The sequence below is a fragment of the Chiloscyllium punctatum genome, chromosome 11 (genome assembly GCF_047496795.1).
Source record: "Chiloscyllium punctatum isolate Juve2018m chromosome 11, sChiPun1.3, whole genome shotgun sequence".
Taxonomy (NCBI): domain Eukaryota; kingdom Metazoa; phylum Chordata; class Chondrichthyes; order Orectolobiformes; family Hemiscylliidae; genus Chiloscyllium; species Chiloscyllium punctatum.
The window spans coordinates 37,940,727-37,959,503 of record NC_092749.1 but is presented as its reverse complement, the minus strand read 5'-3'; the positions used below and the strand labels follow the sequence as shown (position 1 = coordinate 37,959,503).

General features: G+C 41.0%; 1 protein-coding gene across 2 annotated transcripts in view; it reads left to right on the top strand.

Moving 5' to 3' along the window:
* The window catches only part of srbd1 (S1 RNA binding domain 1), a 272,374-nt gene that overhangs the window by 42,401 nt on the left and 211,196 nt on the right, over window positions 1-18,777 (top strand). For both annotated transcript variants that reach the window (XM_072580647.1, XM_072580646.1), the window contains exon 9: window positions 7,389-7,530. In XM_072580647.1, the coding sequence (XP_072436748.1) occupies window positions 7,389-7,530 (142 nt within the window). The remainder of the gene's footprint in view (window positions 1-7,388; window positions 7,531-18,777) is intronic.

Sequence of the window (18,777 nt, the reverse complement as noted above, 5' to 3'; positions counted from 1 at the left end):
ACTCTGTGGACATTAGTTCAAATTCCATCTGACAACTGGTGGTATTTAAATGTAATTAATACATTGGAGGAAGACCAATTTAATGGTATTAGACAGAAACTTTCAAATGTTGATTGGAGGAGGTTATTTGCAGGTAAGGGAATGGTTGGGGAAGCGGAAAGCCTTCAAAAATCAGATAACAAGAGTCTGGAGACATTATGTTCCTGTTAATGTGAAGGACAAAGTTGGTAGGTGTAGGGAATATTGGATGACTAGAGAAATTGAGGCTTTGGTCAAGAAAAGGAAGGAGGCACACATAGTCAGCTGGGATCGAATGAATCCCTCAAAGAGTTTAAGAACAGCAGTAGAAGTATACTTCAGGGAAATCAGGAGGGCAAAAAGGGGAATGAGATTCCTTTGGCAAATAGAATAGTGCCCCTTAAAGTTCAATGTGGCCATCTGTGTGAAACCATAGGAGATGGGTGAGATACTAAATGAATATTTTGCAACAATATTTACTGTGGAGAAGGACATGAAAGCAAGGGAACTTGGGGAAAGAAGTAGTGACCATACAGTCCCCACAGCATAGAAACAGATCATTCAGCCCATTGAATCCATACCAACCCTCCAAAGAGCATCCCACCCCCTACTCTGTCCTGTCACCTTCCATTTCACATGGTTAATCCACCTAGCCACCACCTCACTGGGCATTATGGGCAATTTAGCATGGCCAAACCACCTGACATGAATATATTTGGACTGTGGAAGGAAACCAGGGCACCCAGAGGAAACCCACACACAGTCACCTGAGGCTAGAATCAAACCAGGTCCTCGTGCTTTGAAGCACTGAGCCAGTCATGTCTTGAAAAAAGTTCATATTACTGAAAAGGAAATGCTGGAGATCGTAAAATATATAAAAGGGAGGTAAATCCTCAGGACCTAATCAGGTGGTTCCAGAACTTTGTGGGAAGCTCGAGGTATTTGTATCATCAACAGCCGTGGGTGAAGTACTGGAAGACTGGAGGTTGGCTAATGTGGTGCCATGATTTAAGAAAGGCTGTCAGGAAAAACCAGGGAACTATAGACCAATGAGCCTGACATCAGTGTTGGGTAGGTTGTTAAAGGGGATTCTGTGGGACAGGACTTGCATGTATTTGGAAAGGAAAGGACTGATTAGGGCAAGTCAGCATGGCTTTGCACATAGGAAGTTGTGTCTCACTAACTTGATTGAGTTTTTTTTGAAGAGTTGACAAAGAAGATTGAAGAAGGCAGAGCAGTAGACATTGTCTATATGGACTTCAGCAAAGTCTTTGATCGGATTCTACATGGTAGACGAGTTAGTAAGGTTAGATCGAATGGGATCTAGGGGGGAGCTAGCCAATTGGATACAAAATTAGCTTGAAGGTAGGAGACAGAGGATGTTGGAGAGTTGTTTTTAAGACTGGAGGCCAGTGACCAGTGATGTGTCACCAGAATCAGTGCTGGATCCACTGTTTGTCATTTATGTAAATAATTTGGATGTGAATATAGGTGGAATATTGAGTAAACTTGCAAATTACACCAAAATAGGTAGTGTAGCGAACAGTGAAGAAGATCTTTGAGTACAATGGAGCTTTGATCAGATATGCCAATGGGCTGAGGAGTGAGAGATGGAGTTTGATTTAGATAAATGAAGTGTTGCAGCTTGGTAAGGCAAACCAGGGCAGGACTTATACAGTTAATAGTAGGTCCCTGGAGAGGGTTGCTGACAAAGAGACTTGGGGATGCAGGGACATAACTCCTTGAAAGCGGAGTTACAGGTAGACAGGATAGTGAAGAAGGCATTTTGCAGAGAGTCATAGAGATGTACAGCATGGAAACGGACCCTTCTGTCCAACCCGTCCGTGCTGACCGGATATCCAAACCCAATCTAGTCCCACCTGCCAGCACCCGGCCTATATCCCTCTAGACCCTTCCTATTCATATACCCATCCAAATGCCTTTTAAATATTGCAATTGTACCAGCCTCCACTACTTCCTCTGGCAGCTCATTCCATCCACGTACCACCCTCTGTGTGGAAAAAGTTGCTCCTTGTGTCTCTTTTATATCTTACCCCCCTCACCCTAAAGCTATGCCCTCTAGTTCTAGACTCCCCCACCCCAGGGAAAAGACTTTGTCTATTTAACCTGTCCATGCCCCTCATAATTTTGTAAATCTTTATAAGGTCACCCCTCAGCCTCCGACACTCCAGGGAAAACAGTCCCACCTGTTCAGCCTCTCCCTATAGCTCAAATCCTCCAACCCTGGCAACATCCTTGTAAATCTTTTCTGAATCCTTTCAAGTTTCACAACATCTTTCCGATAGGGAGGAGACCAGAATTGCACATACAATTCCAACAGTGGCCTAACCAATGTCCTGTACAGCAGTAACATGGCGTCCCAACTCCTGTACTCAATACTCTGACCAATAAAAGAAAGCATACCAAATGCCGCCTTCACTATCCTATCTACCTGCGACTCCACTTTCAAGGAGCTCTGAACCTGCACTCCAAGATCTCTTTGTTCAGCTACACTCTCTAGGACCTTACCATTAAGCGTATAAGTCCTGCTAAGATTTGCTTTCTCAAAATGCAGCACCTCATGTTTATCTAAATTAAACTCCATCTGCCACTTCTTGGCCCATTGGTCCAGCTGATCAAGATCCTATTGTGATCTGAGGTAACCTTCTTTGCTGTCCACTACACCTTCAATTTTGGTGTCATCTGCAAACTTATGAACTGCACCTCTTATGCTCACATCCAAATCATTTATGCAAATGACAAAAAGTAGAGGACCAAGCACTGATTCTTGTGGCACTCCACTGGTCACAGGCCTCCAGTCTGAAAAACAACCCTCCACCATCACCCTCTGTCTTCTACCTTTTGAGCCAGTTTTGTATCCACATGGCTAGTTCTCCCTGTATTCCGTGCGATCTATCCTTGCTAATCAGTCTCCCATGGGGAAACTTGTCGAATGCCTTACTGAAGTCCATATAGATCACATCTACTGCTCTGCCCTCATCAATCCTCTTTGTTACTTCTTCAAAAAACTCAATCAAGTTTGTGAGGTGTGATTCCAACACACAAAACCATGTTGACTATCCCTAATCAGTCTTTGCCTTTCCAAATACATGTACATCCTGTCCCTCAGGATTCCCTCCAACAACTTGCCCACCACCGAGGTCAGGCTCACTGGTCTGTAGTTCCCTGGCTTGTCCTTGCCACCCTTCTTAAAGAATGGCACCATGTGGCACCAACCTCCAGTCTTCTGGCATCTCACCTGTGACTATCGATGATACAAATATCTCAGCAAGAAGCCCAGCAATCACTTCGCTAGCTTCCCACAGAGTTCTAGGGTACACCTGATCAAGTCCTGGGGATATATCCATGTTTATGCGTTTCAAGACATCCAGCACTTCCTCCTCTGTAATATGGACATTTTGCAAGGTGTCACCATCTATTTTGCTACTCTCAATATCTTCCAGATCCTTTTCCACAGTAAATACTGATGCAAAATACTCGTTTAGTATCTCCCCCATTTTCTGCGGCTCCACACAAAGGCCACCTTGTTGATTCTTGAGGGGCCCTATTCTCTCCCTAGTTACCCTTTTGTCCTTAGTGTATTTGTAAAAACTCTTTGGCAAATAGAATTAAGGAGAATCCAAAGCTATCTCATGTCCCCTTTTTGCCCTCCTGATTTCCCTCTTAAGTATACTCCTACTTCCTTTATATACATCTAAGGATTTACTCGATCTATCCTGTCTATATCTGACATATGCTTCCTTCTTTTTCTTAACCAAACCCTCAATTTCTTTAGTCATCCAGCATTCCCTATAATTACCAGCCTTTCCTTTCACCCTGACAGGAATAAGCTTTGTCTGGATTCTTGTTATCTCAATTCTGAAGGCTTCTCATTTTCCAGCCGTCCATTTGCCTGCGAACGTCTGTGCCCAATCAGCTTTTGAAAGTTTTTGCCTAATACCGTCAAAATTGGCCTTCCTCCCATTTAGAACTTCAGCTTTTAGATCTGGTCTATTCTTTTCCATCACTATTTTAAATCTAATAGAATTATGGTCACTGGCCCCAAAGTACTCCCCCACTGACATCTCAGTCACCTGCCCTGCCTTATTTTCCAAGAGTAGGTCAAGGTTTGCACCATCTCTAGTAGGTACATCCACATACTGAATCAAATAATCGTTTGCACTTAAGAAATTCCTCTCCATCTAAACCCTTAACACTTTGGCAGTCCCAGTCTATGTTTGGAAAGATAAAATCCCCTACCATAAGCACCCTATTATTTTTACAGATAGCTGAGATCTCCTTACAAGCTTGTTTCTCAATTTCCCTCTGAGTATTAGTGGGTCTGTAATGCAATCCCAATAAGGTGATCATCCCTTTCTTTTTTCTCAGTTCCCTGGATGTATTTCTGGGAATATCCTCCCTCAGCACAGCTGTAATGCTATCCCTTATAAAAAGTTTAGCTCCCCCTCCTCTCTTGCCTCCATTTCTATCCTTCCTGTAGCATTTGCATCCTGGAACATTAAGCTGCCAGTCCTGCCCATCCCTGAGCCTTGTTTCTGTAATTGCAATGATATCCCAGTCCCATATCCCAGTCTGCCTTCCCTGTTAGGCCCCTTGCATTGAAATAAATGAAGTTTAATTCATTAGTGCTACCTTGTCCCTGTCTACCCAGACTGTTTGACTGGCTTCTGTTCTCAACTGTACCAGTCTTGGATTGATCTCTTTCCTCACTATCTTTCTGGGTCACACTCCACCTTCCTAGTTTAAACTCTCTCGAACAGCTCTATCAAATCTCCTGGCCAGTTTGTCCTCTTCCAATTTAGGTGCAATCCGTCCTTCTTGTACTGGTCACTTCTACCCCTAAAGAGATTCCAATGATCCAAAAATGTGAATCCTTCTCCCATACACCAGCTCCTCAGCCATGCATTCATCTGCTCTATCCTCCTACTCCTGCCCTCAGTAGCCCGTAGTACCGGGAGTAATCCAGATATTACTACTCTCGCGGGCCTCCTTTTTAAATTCCTCCCTAACTCTTTGTAATCTGCCTTCAAAATCTCAACCTTTTCCCTTCCTATGTCGTTAGTTCCAATGTGGACAATGACCTCTTGCTGGCCCTTGTCCTCCTTGAGAACATTCTGTACCCTCTCTGAGACATCCTTGATCCTGGCACCAGGGAAGCAACATACCATTCTGCTTTGTCGCTGCTGGTCACAGAAATGTCTGTCTGTATCTTGGACTAGAGAATCTCTAACACAATTGATCTCTTGGAACCCAACGTACCCCTCATTGCTTTAGAGCCAGTCTCAATACCAGAAACTTGGCTGTTTGTGCTACTTTCCCCTGATAATCCATCACCAAAACAGCATACTTGTTTGAAATGGGTATAGCCACAGAAGGCTCCTGCACTGGGTGCCTACCTCTCTTACGTTTCCTGGAGTTAACCCAGCTGTGTGACTGTATCTGAGACTTTTCCCCCTTCCTATAACTGCCATTCATCACATCCTGTTGCTGTTACAAATTCCTCATTGCTTCTAACTCTCTCTCTAACCGATCCATTCAATCTGATAAAGTTCGCAACCAGCAGCATTTGTTGCAGATCCACAGTAACCCCTAAACTCTCTTTAAACTCCCACATCTGACAAGAAGCGCATTTCACTTTACTAAAGGCCATTTTTGCTCCTTCACAATCTGCAGACCCAGAAAATAACACTGTCTTATTCCTCTACAAAACACTGCCCCAGGTTAAATTAATAGTTATGGCTTATGTTTTAAGTTTAATCAAGAGACATATCTCAAAGTAAGCATCTAATCAAGAAAGAACCCACTCTACTCACTACTGCAGACTTTCTGTAGGTCACACTGAGAAATAATACACTTATCTGCTTCTGTGGTGAACTTCGCCCAACAGTTCCTCCAAGATCAGTTGTGAATTTCACTGTTTGTTAATTTTTCCAGACACACTCTGATTTTCATGTTTGCCTTCATTGGTCAGTGCGTTGACTATACTCAACACAGCCACAAAGTCATGTTGTGGCTTTACAGGACATTGAAGCGATCATCTTTGCAATACTGCTTTCAATTCTGGTCCTCCTATGGAAAGGATTTGTTAGACTTGAGAGGGTACAGAAAAGATTTACAACGATGTTGCCAGGACTGGTGGGTTTGAGCTCTAGGGAGGGCTAAATAGGGTGGGGTTGTTTCCCTTGGAGTGTCGAGACTGGCGGGTGATATTATAGAGGTTTATAAAATCATGAGGTGCATGTATCAGGTGAATATGTTTTAGGGGTGTCCAAAGCAGAGGGCATAGTTTTAAGATGAGAGGGGAAAGATTTATAAAGGACCTTAGGGGTAATTGTTTCATGCAGAGGGTGGTGCATGTATTGAACGAGCTGACAGAGTAAGTGGTGGAGATGGATACAACACTTAAAAGGTATCTGGTTAAGTATATTAACAGGAAGGGTTTTGGGTATGGGACAAGGTCAGATTGGGATATTTGGTCAGTGTGGATCAGTTGTATCGAAGAGTCTGTTTCCGTGCTGTATGACTATGAATATAAAGCTAGTCTCGGCGATTAACACCAAGGGTTCACAGATTAGAGCCCATGAAACCTATAATTTTGCATTTGAAGTATTTGAATAGTTTGATAACTTTTTGAGTTGTATGACTGAAAATGTATTAATCAATTTGAGGAAACCATGACATTGTGGTTATGTTACTATTGGAGGAATCTGGAGGCCCAGCCTAATCCCGAAGAGGAACACATTACTGCAGTTGCTGCGACCTGCACTGAAAACAAAAACTGCTGGTGATCACAGCCGTTCTGGCAACATCTGGGGGGGTGGGCGCGGCGCGCGGAGAGAGAGAGAGACAGAGAGCGAGTAAGCAACCTAATGCTTCGAATCTGGATGACTCCCGGTCTGATAAAATGTCATCTAAACTCGAAATGTTAGCTTGCTCTCTCCCAATGGGTGCTGCCTGATCTTCTGTGATTTCCACCATTTTTGTTCTAAGTAATGCTTAAGAGGAATGAGTTCAAACTCCACTACAGAAACTAGAGGAATTTAAATTCAGTAAATTAGTAATCCAGGAATAAAAAAAAACTCCCTTAATGGTGAGCTTTAAGCTAGTGGATTGTGTACATCTCACTTGATTCTTTGCCTTTATGTTTTATATGCATGCGCCCAAGTTCTAAAATCATCCATTCAGAGAATATACTTGCATCATTTTAGAAACCTCTGTCATGTCCTTTGACATGTGAGGTTATTGACAATAAATACTACTTCCTTAAAGCAAGGTGTATTTTTTTAAACAAAATCTGGCCTGGTTGCGAAAGTAAGAATTGATATTCATGCCATGATGTGTATTTATAGGTGTGAACAAAGTGTTGCTTTTATTCAGTCAACTTTGACAAAAGCAACTACAAAAGAAAAGGATGGACACAAAAAAGATACTGAGAAATTCCGTCTCTATCATAATTTCAGCTGCAGCATCAGAAACATCCATCATCATCAGGTAAGGAATATTTTCTCGTTTTATGCATCAGTTTTAGTACTTAAGTCATTTGAAATATTATCATGATACCATAAATCTTAACAAATGATCTTTCACTTTCAGACTTTGTCCTGGGATTTCCAGGAAGCTGCTGCTTCATTGTGAAAGCAACTTCACCAGAAGTACAGCAGAAATTCATTTTTGCAATGAATGCTGTTTCTGCCGCATTTCTAGTTGGTATCAGAACAGAAACAGCTTTGCAGAAGTTCACAAATCCTCATTTCTTTTTCCAAATGCAAGCAGAGGGGGTATAGATCATGGACAAGAGGTCTTGCCTTAGGAATTGCATTGTTACAGGGCTGCTCGAGGTCACAAAAATCAGAAAGGCAAGATAGGCAAAATAAAAAATGAGTTTTCCATGCAAGTGTAGATTATCCAGGAAACCTGTTAAAGTAAAATGGAATGCGGCACCACAGCTTTCAAGTGTTAGTTTATGGAGGGTGGAGAATGGGAAGTCAGCCAAGACAGAGTTCTGCTGCAGAGTAACCAGACTCGAAATGTTAACTGTATTTTTTTCCCCACAGACGCTGCCAGAATTGCTGAGTTTCCCCAACAATTTTTGTTGTTTCAGTATTGAAGTAATTGGACTTGATCTGAAAATGACTTGGATGAGGGTTTCAGCAGCAAAGAAACATGTTAATGTTCAAAGCATAGCTGCTGGTATGCTCTGAATCGATATCAAATTGCCATTGGAGTTCATTGGAAACTGCAAGTGTAGTTATGTACAAGATGGAGAGCAGTGTGAATAGTATAGGATAATCTGTGACAGTTCTCTGGTGCTTGGTTATTGATTTTAGAATCACATAACATCCCCTTGAGTTTAGTGTCTGTTGGCTGATCCTTTGCTATTTTTCATTGAATTATGACCGGCACTTTGTATACCTCAATTGAAATGGGGATTGAACCCCATGCTCTTTGTATTAATCTGGCCTGCAGACTAGGTGTCTGGCTTTATGGGTTGCCATGTTAAGCATGGCAATTTAAAGTTTTATTTTGATATTTGAATTAACCTTTCTGATTGTGTTTCAACAGACTTCTTTTTTCTATGAAATCGTTTTTCTGAATTTGGTATATTAACTCAAACACTGGCAAATTTTGACATTTCTCAGCAGGAAGTCAATCATGGTCCAAATTTCAGTGTGATGTCATCATGCGCAAAAAAACCACTGAGTTATGGCATTAACAATGTCACCGTCTGTCACAGTGCCAAATGCCTTTTGAAAATTCAGAGAAAACAAAAGAATGTATTTTGTCACTTTTGTTTTCTGTACACTTATAAGAGAAGCATCTACTTTGGCAGTATTCTGTACTTACTGTTCTACTCAGTTAAATGTGATGCACACAACTGTTTTTGTTACTTTTCCATCCTATAAAATGTCAAGCCATTTCTGTCACTGGTATGATGATGCTGATGTCCATAAATCAGTATAGTGCCTTGCAGCTATATAAAACTATTACATTTAACATATGTGACATGTCTGAGTTTGCCCATAATTGAATTAAAGCTGTCTTAATGACACACTGTGTGCAGTTCTGACAGTGCTTTCAGCATCTAGCAAGTAAGAAAATGTTGAACATTTTGTTTTTAAATGTCCAATTCCATTTGCACTAATTTTTTTTGAAAAGCATACTTAATACCATTGGTCATTAAAAGCATTTGCCTCTTGAATCCGTGTTTCTGTGTGTAATAGTTAGTAAGAATTGTGGTTGCTGCAGGGTGAGACATGCTGTCAGTTTTACCTCTTCAAGGTGAGATACTCCACTTGTACAAGGTGACAAATGTAGCAGCTGATTGAAGGTTAGATATGATTTATCACCAGTCTATGACAAGTGGATTCACAGCTGTGGGTGTCAAATCTATAAGTAAAGGTAATGAAAGAATCAATCATTCTAATAATGAATTTGCAACTATTTCCTTTTAAAGTGTCATAAGTTCTTGCAATTAAGAAATTCTGCATGGCCAAATTACATCATTGTTGACTTAATTTAATTGACTGCAATATAGTTTTCTTCAACTGTGTACTTTTAGAAAATTTGAGAAACATATTCTATCTAGCCTACTTCTTTTGAATCCTAGTGCCTGTTCTTCTATTCAGTGAGAGCATGGCTAATTTGTATTCCAACTGCCTTGCCTCCTAACCCTTAAATAGCAAAAATAACAACTCTCAAAAATCACATTTAAAAGTTACTACTTGAGCTGGCAGCTGTTGGCTTTTATGTGAGTGACTTTCATACTTCTACCACCTTTTTGTTTAAATACGTATTTCCTAACATTATTCCTGAATGGTTGGCTCTGGTTGTATTATTTCTCCTTGTACTAAACTGTGTCGGTGGAAACTTTTAATCTTGTGACCCTAACCGTTGCTATCAAGATTGAGAAAACCCAATCAAATCATCCTTATCCTTCTGTTTCCTGTGAATAAAAGCCCACTTAAGTAACTTCCCCTCAAGGTAATGTTAACACGCTGGTAGCATTGCTGTAAATCTGCATTGCTTGTCTTCAAATCTAGTAGATTATTGCTAAAACGTATTGCTCAGAATTGTCTTTATTTTATCTGTTAACTTTCCTGAATTGGCTGTTGAACTGAATGTATAGGGCAGTTAAGAGTTAACCACCTCGCTGTCTAGAGTCACGTGTAGGTCAGACCAAATAAGGGCAGTAGATTTCCTACACTTTGTAAACCAGATGATTTGTACAACAACTGATAGATTTGTGGTCATCATTAATGAGACTAGCTTTCCATTCCTGATTTTATGAATTAAATTTGAATTCATTTAGCTGTTATAGTGGGATTTAAACCCACGTCATTCAAACAAACGAATTAGCGGCAGCGGTTTTGCTTTTCAAGCCTGCTCTGACATTCACTGAGGTCATGGCTGACCGCTTCATGTCCTTAGTGCATTAGGCTGAGATGCTGAATCACTACTCCAATGACATTATCACTACGCCAACATCAGGAGGCTTTTAATAAGGTCTTACATAAGAGGTTAGTGGGCAGAGTTAAGACACATGGTGTCTGTAATGTATTGGCATAGGTAATGAATTAGTTGCCAGATTTACTAACCCATCCTTCTACACCCTCATCTAGGTCGTTTATAAAAATGACAAACAGTAGTGGACCCAAAACAAATCCTTACTATCACACTAGAAGCTGAACTTCAGAATGAACATTTCCCATCACCCACCACCCTCTGTGTTCTTTCAGCTAGCCAATTCTGATTCAAACTGCTAAATCGTCCTCAATCCCATACCTCCATAATTTGTGCAATAGCCTATCATGAGGAACCTTATCAAATGCCTTACTAAAATCCATATGCACCACATTAACAGCTTTACCCTCATCCTCCTGTTTGGTCACCTTCTCAGAGAACTCAATAAAGTTTGTGAGGCATGACATACCCTTCACGAAACCATGTTGACTATCGCTAATCAACTTATTCCTTTCTAGATGATTATAAATCCTATCTCTTATAACCTTTTCCAACACCTTACCCACAACTGAAGTAAGGCTGACTGGTCTATGATTACCAAGGCTGTCTCTACTCCCCTTCTTGAATAAGGGAACAACACTTGCTATCTTCCTGTCTTCTAGTACTATTCTTGGAGTCAATAACGACATAAAAATCAAAGCCAAGGGTTTGGCATTCTCCTCCCTCACTTCCCAGAGAATCCTAGGACAAATCCCATCCGGCCCAGGGGATTTATCTATTTTCACACATTCCCGAATTTTTAACACAACCTCCTTGTGAACCTTAATCCTGCCTAGTCTAATAACCTGTTTCTCAGTATTCTCCTCAACAACGTTGTCTTTTTCTAGTGTGAATACTGACGAAAAATGTTCATTTAGTACTTCCCCTATCTCCTCTGACTCCACACACAACTTCCCACTACTGTCCATGATTGGCCCTAACCTTACTGTAGTCAGTCTTTTATCCCTTATATACCTATAGAAAGCTTTAGCGTTTTCCCTGATCCTCTCTGCCAACAACTTCTCATGTCCCCTCCTTGCTCATCTTAGCTCGCTCTTTCGGACTTTCCTGGCTACCTTGTAACTCTCAATCGCCCTAACTGAGCCTTCATATCTCATCCTAACTAACTTGTCATCTTCCTCTTGACAAGAGATTCAACTTCCTCAGTAAACCACGGCTCCTGAACTCGACAATTTCCTCCCTGTCTGACAGGTACATACTTATCAAGGACATCCAGTAGCTGTTCCTTGAATAAATTTCACATTTCCATTGTGCCCATGCCCTGCAGTTTCCTTCACCATCCTATGCATCCTAAATCTTGTCTGATTGCATGGAACTTGCCTTTCCCCAGCTGTTGCTCTTGTCCTCTGGTGTATACCTATCCCTTTCCATTGCTAAAGTAAACATAATTGAATTGTGGTCACTATCACCAAAGTGCTCACCTACCTCCAAATCTGACACCTGGCCGGGTTCACTACCCAGTACCATATCCAATGTGGCTTCGCCCCTTGTTGGCCCATCTGAAGTATTTGAACTATAGAATTCCCAGTCAAAGTTTGGGAAGTTAAAGTGCCCCTAAACAACTACCCTGTCACTCTCGCTCCTGTCGAGAGTCATTTTTGCTATCCTTTCCCCTGCATCTCTGGGACTATTTAGAGGGCTATAGAAAACTCCCAACAGGGTGACCTCTCCTTTCCTGTTTCTAATCTCAGCCCATACTACCTCAGCTGACAAGTCCTCAAACGTTCTTTCTGCAGCCATAATACCTCCCTTGATTAACAATGCCAAACTCTTAGCTCTTTTATCATTTTCTCTGTTCTTGCTGAAACATCTAAATCCCGGAACCAGCAACAACCATTCCTGTCCCTGCTCTACCCATGTCTCTGAAATAGCCACAACATCGAAATCCTAGCTACTGACCCAAGTTCACCACTTTATTCCAGATGCTCCTGGTGTTGAATTAGACACACTTCAAACTAACCTTTTGCTTGCTGGTACCCTCTTGCGACCCTGAAATCTTATTTTGGACCTCCCTACTCTCAACTCCTCTATGCTCGAACTACAATTTAGGTTCCCATCCCCCTGCTGAATTAGTTTAAACCCACCCGAAGCGCATTAGCAAATTTCCCCTGCAGGAAATTATTACCCCTCTGATTCAGGTGAAGACCATCCTGTTTTAGAGGTCCAACCTACCCCAGAAAGAGTCCCAATTATTCAGGAATTCAAAACCTTCCTTCTTGTACCTTCCCTGTAGCCATGTGTTCAACTCCTCTCTCTCCCGATCCCTTGTCTCGCTAGCACTTGGCATGGGTAACAAACCAGAGATAACAACTCTGTTTATTCTAGCTTGAAGCTTCCACCCTAGCTCCCTGAATTTCTGCCTTAAATTCCCATCTGTCTTCCTACCTATGTCGCTGGTGCCTATGTGGACACGACTCGGGGCTGCTTCCCCTCCCCCGCAAGGATCCCAAAAACACGGTCAGAGATATTACGAACCCTGGTACCTGGGAGGTGACACACCAACTGAGTCTCTCTCATTCCCACAGAACCTCCTGCATGTATCCCTAACTATGGAGTTCCCAATGACTAATGCTCTGCTCTTCTCCCTCCTTCCATTCTGAGCAACAGGGACAGACTCTGTGCGAGAAACCTGTGCCCCATTGCTTACTCCTGGTAAGCTGCTCACCACTCTTTTTTCCCCCCCCCCCCCCCCCCCTTAAAATACTCCACTCAAAATGTTCAGTCACTCTGTCGTGAATTATAGATTCCAAATATTGATCCATAGCATGTCTTTTAATGCCAAGGAAATGTCTTTAGATTATAAATATGATGAATTCAAAGTAATGAAATTTAAGAAATTGTTGGAGCTTAAAAGCAAATCTGAACTGCTTTCTTAAATTTAGGAGCAAAGAGTTGAATTGGTAAGACAACATTTAATATGTAGTATTGCTCTGTAACGTTATGACTATATAGATTTGGCACTCTGAACAGTACCCCATGTGAGTGAACGCTGATGAAAATATATGTATTGCAATGGGAAATGGCAGAATTTAGGACAGTATTTTTGTCTTCAGTGCAATATAATAGTATAAATAGAATTAAGGACTGTAGAATCTACTGTATTATGGACAGTGTAATTTACTGTTGAAGAAACAGTAAAGTCTCTTTAAGGAAAAAAATGCACCGTCAGTTTAACCTCTTTCTGGATAAAGATTTTCCATTTCCAAAAGATGTTCAATTTATTAGCCATTTGAAAATTATTATAAATTTAGCATGGATTTGTGGCAGGTAGATTTGTACGTTTAGAGGCATAATACTGAAAACATAATTGAAGATCAAATGCATTTGCTTGCCTTGAAACCTAGAGTCGTAGAGATGTACAGCACGGAAACAGACCCTTTGGTCCAAATCGTTCATGCTAATCAGAAATCCCAACCCAATCTAAATCCACCTGCCAGCTCCTGACCCATAAACCTCCAAACCCTTCCTATTGATATACCCATCCAGATGCCTTTTAAATGTTGCAATTGTACTGGCCTCCACCACTTCCGCTGGCAGTTCATTTCATACACGTACCACCCTCTGTGTGAAAAAGTTGCCATTTAGGTCCCTTTTATTTCTTTCCCCTCACACTCTAAACCTATGCCCTCTAGTTCTGGACTCCCCCCACCCCAGGGAAGAGACTTTGTCTATTTATCCTATCCACGCCTCTCGTGATTTTATAACCTTCCATAAGGTCACCCCTCATCCTCCAACATTCCAGGGAAAACAGCCCCAGCCTATTCAACCTCTCCCATTGGCCAAATCCTCCAACTTTGGCAACACCCTTGTAAATCTTTTAAGTTTCATAACATCCTTCTGATAGACTAGAATTCAGAGACTAGAATTGCACGCAATATTCCAGCAACGTCCTAACCAATGTATTGTACAGCAGCAGCATGACCTCCCAACTCCTGTACTCGATACTCTGACCAATAAAGGAAAGCATACCAAATGCTGAAATTTAAAATGTTCATTATTTTCTTCTATAATAAAAAGTCTACATTGATGTCAGTTGTTTCTCGGAAATAAGTATTACATAAGAAAAGAAGTAATGGGCGAGGGATTAGGCCATCTGGCCTATTGAGCCTGCTCTGCCATTCAGTAAGTTCATGGCTGATCCTTTCATAGACTCAGTTCCACTTATCTGCCTTTACTTAATTCCTTTACTGTTCAAAAATCTATCTGTCTTTGCATTAAAAACATTCAACGAGGTAGAATTAATTGTTGATCTGTTCGCTGAGCTGGTAGGTTTGTTGGCAGACATATTGTCCCCTTTCTAGGTGATATCATCCATGTGTGTTGCCTCTTGTGAAGCGCTGCTGGACTATTCTACTTTGAATTTATATGGTTCTGTTTGAGCTGTTTCCATTGGTGCCAGTTCTGGTTTGCCATTGCAGCGGTTTGCGTATTGGATCCAGGTCAATGTGTTTGTTTATGGAGTCCAAGGATGAGTATCATGCTTCTAGGAATTCCCTTGCTGTTCTTTGTTTAGCCTGACCTAGTAACGTTGTGTTGTCCCGGTCAAACCCATGGTTCTTGATTTCCGTGTGCATGGATGCCAGGTAGTGTTGGTCGTGTCGCTTGGTCACTAGTTGTCTGCATGTTTGTCCTACATAGTGTTTAGTGCAGTAGCTGCAAGAGATTTTGCAAATTACATTCGTCCTGCATGTTGTGGGTATCGGATCCTCTATTCTGGTGAACCGCTGTCTGAGAGTGTTTGTTGGTTTGTGTGCGGTCAAGATCCCTAGTGGTCGGAGCAGTCTGGTTGTCAGTTCCAAATTCTTTTTAATGTATGGGAGAGAGGCCAGTGTAATTGGGCGTGTCTTGTCGTCTTGGTGTTGCTTGTCTGTCAGGCATCTGCAGACAAAGCTGTGGAGGCATCTGTTTTTGTCAAAGACTTTGTACAGGAGTTCTTCTTCCAGTCTTAGCAGTTCTGGGGTGCTGCAGTGTGTTGCCGCTCTTCTGAACAGAGTCCTAATGCAGCTCTTCACTGAGGTATCTTTAACTGCTTCACTAGGCAGGGAATTCTATAGATTCACAACTCTTTGGCTGAAGAAGTTTCTCTTCAATTCGGTCCTAAATCATGTCCCTGTCGTCATACATTCAGTTAGGTTTGGTGAACAGTAGAAGTACAATGTAAAGATGACCTATACCCAAGACTTATAACATGGAAGTCTCACGGGTCCCAAAAAAAAATCTGATACAAATGACAAGCTCACCTCAACTATATGTTCATTTGAATTACCTGTAAATATTGTAATAGCTTGTGTGCAATTGGAATAATCAGCCCTTGTAAATGGATAATCTCCTGATTATCTGCTGAACTTTGACAGAAGATCCATGCAACTCTGAGAAATACCATAGCATTAAGAGTGTTGCATGATTTGCAGAGTTTCCAGGAATCTTCTGCTGTAATTGTGACTGATAATTGAAGCAGATAGATGGGCCTGAAACTTGCAGTATTTCAAGAAGTTTCCACAACATGTTAACTTGGCTCAACTGAAACTGGGAAGATTTTGTCTCTACTGACAGGAAATATATTTTTCTCCATAAATTTCTGATCCCATCCAACGCACCTTTTTTAAAAAGAACAACGTTCTGACTAAATATGAAAATGTCAACACAAGGGGCTGAAATTAACAAAATCAGAAATTGTTTACTCCTGAAAAGAAATACACTGCAGCAATTGATCTTCCAGCTATAATGTGGTTTTACTTTTGGACCCGAGAACTCATGCTATATTGGATTTCCACTGTATTAAGCAATTTGTCTTTGTCAAAACATAGCGGGCTCAGCTTAATATGTATAATTTTGATAACTTGGGCATAGATACGTGTGCTGTGGCAGTAAAAACCCAATTTTGTGAAAAAGCTACTCATCAGACTTTTAAATACATCATGTGAGTTATGCTTATTTAAACCATATGTTTCCTTTTTAATGAATTTTTTAAAAAAAACTTGGTACTTTTACACTGTATAACCTCTGTTTTTAAACCAAGTAATCAACAAAATTAGAATTGATCCTAATTAAAGCAGATTTTACCACATTCTGATGTATTCTCTCACTTCCAGTATTGTCCCCTGGAGGATGATTATGATGATGCATCCTCCTACATGCATACAATTGATATCAATCTTTTAAAAAATTATCAGCTGCTATGAAGGTGACACCTGAAGCAAAATTATTCTTGCTTAGACATAGATCTTAGGAATTTTGCAAGGCATATGTAACTTTCTCTTTCTAGATTCTCATCTTGGCAGGTTAAACTGGTCAGGTTATTTTCTGATAGAATTACATTGTTGATTACTGAGAGTGCCGAAGGGCACTCTTTTTGTTCATAAAATTATGGAAATTTTGTTTTATCTGTATTGATCAAAATAAGGCCTGACATACTTAACAAGGCAACTCATGGATCTGAAACTCATTCAACTAATGACAGTTCAATGTATGAGCATTCCCTCCTTGCATTTGGGCTCATGAATATTATTGTAAAACCGAACTTCCTGGTTTTTGACCAACTGAGGTTCCAAACGAAGCATTGTATTTTGCACAAAACCAGAAATAGCTGGTGAAACTCAGCAGATCTGGAAGCATCTGTGGGAAGAAAGCAGTGTTAACATTTTGAACCGGTGACACTTTCCAGACCTTGCCAGCAATTTCTATTTTTCTGTCAGATCTCCAACATCCGCAATTCTTTGTAGTTTAGCAATACACTACTTTTTCAGTGCCCCAAAAATACTAGTCTCAGTGATGCTCTCTGTTGTTTTCTCTATACCTACCTTAAGCAAGAAAGCAGGAATTATAAAAACCATGATTTCCTTCTTGGAGGAATCAGCTGAAGAGTCCATATGAAAGTGTTTTTCTCCTGTTGAAGTCTCATTTAAACATTTTTAAATGTTCTACCATCTGTGTCTTGGCAATTTGCAGTGTAGGTATCATGGCATAGTTTTGTGTTATGCACTTCAAATTGTGCCAGGTACCAGTAGAACATAGAGGTGAAAAATACAATCTGATGCAAATCTGTAAACTGAGTTTCTCAAATTTTCCATAGATGCCAAAAATTTGTAACTTTATGAATGACAGCATTGGTAAAAATTGTTTTCGAGTAGTTGATGGGTTAAATGATTGTGTGGTGTGTTTTAGTTGTCTCCAGGTTTTAATGAGGTTGCTTTATCTAGGCAGATATGTGAATGTTGGTGTAAAATTATAGCAAATTCCTAAAAGTCTGCCCTTCGGTCTCCATTTTCCATGGTATTTCTGCATTTGCTGATCATCTCGATCATATTCTCACTGCCTTTTTCAGCCTCTGTTCCGTTTGAAACTTTATACATGCTCACTCCATGGGTAAGGTCTTATCTACTCCATTACATCCAAAAGAAATAGACTTAAACATTTATGACAGGCAACAGGTTTTGCTAATCATTGCCAGATCTCATTGTATAACATAGAATGCTAATAAATCCTGTTCTACTTTGTCAGAACTTTTCACTGTTCCAGGATCATCTTGGAATCTGACTTCGCTTCCCAACTTTTTTAACTTGATCACTACCATACCCTTGACCTTCACCTCTAACAATAAGTACATTAGGTTCCTCAACTCAAGTGGCCAGTGTTCCTGAGAAGACAAAAAAAATGCTTCAAAGACAGGCTGAAGCACTTCTTGAAGTGTGACGGAATTGATATTAATGGCTTACTGCCAATTCAAGACAGCACAACTTGTCTATCAAGTTGTACCATGCATTGATTTCAAACATCAAGGGTGGCACGGTGGCTCAGTGGTTAACACTGCTGCCTCACAGTGCCAGGGACCCAGGTTCAATTCCTGCCTCGGGCAACTGTCTGTGTGGAGTTTGCACATTCTCCCAGTGTCTGCGTGGGTTTCCTCCGGGTACACCGGTTTCCTCCCAAAGTCTAAAAGGTGTGCAGGTTAGGTGAATTGGCCATGCTAAATTGCCCGAAGTGTTAGGTGCATTAGTCAGGGGTAAATATAGGGGAATGGGTCTGGATGGGTTGTTCTTCGGAGGGCCGGTGTGGACTTGTTGGGCCAAAGGGTCTGTTTCCACACTGTAGAGAATCTAATCCAATCTTACTGATGAGGTATATTGGCAGTAGAAAAGGCAAAAGAAATGAAAGCACGATCTGCAGTTTGGAATCCACTGCATTCTATGCCCTCCCCAAAATCTGTAAACAACAACA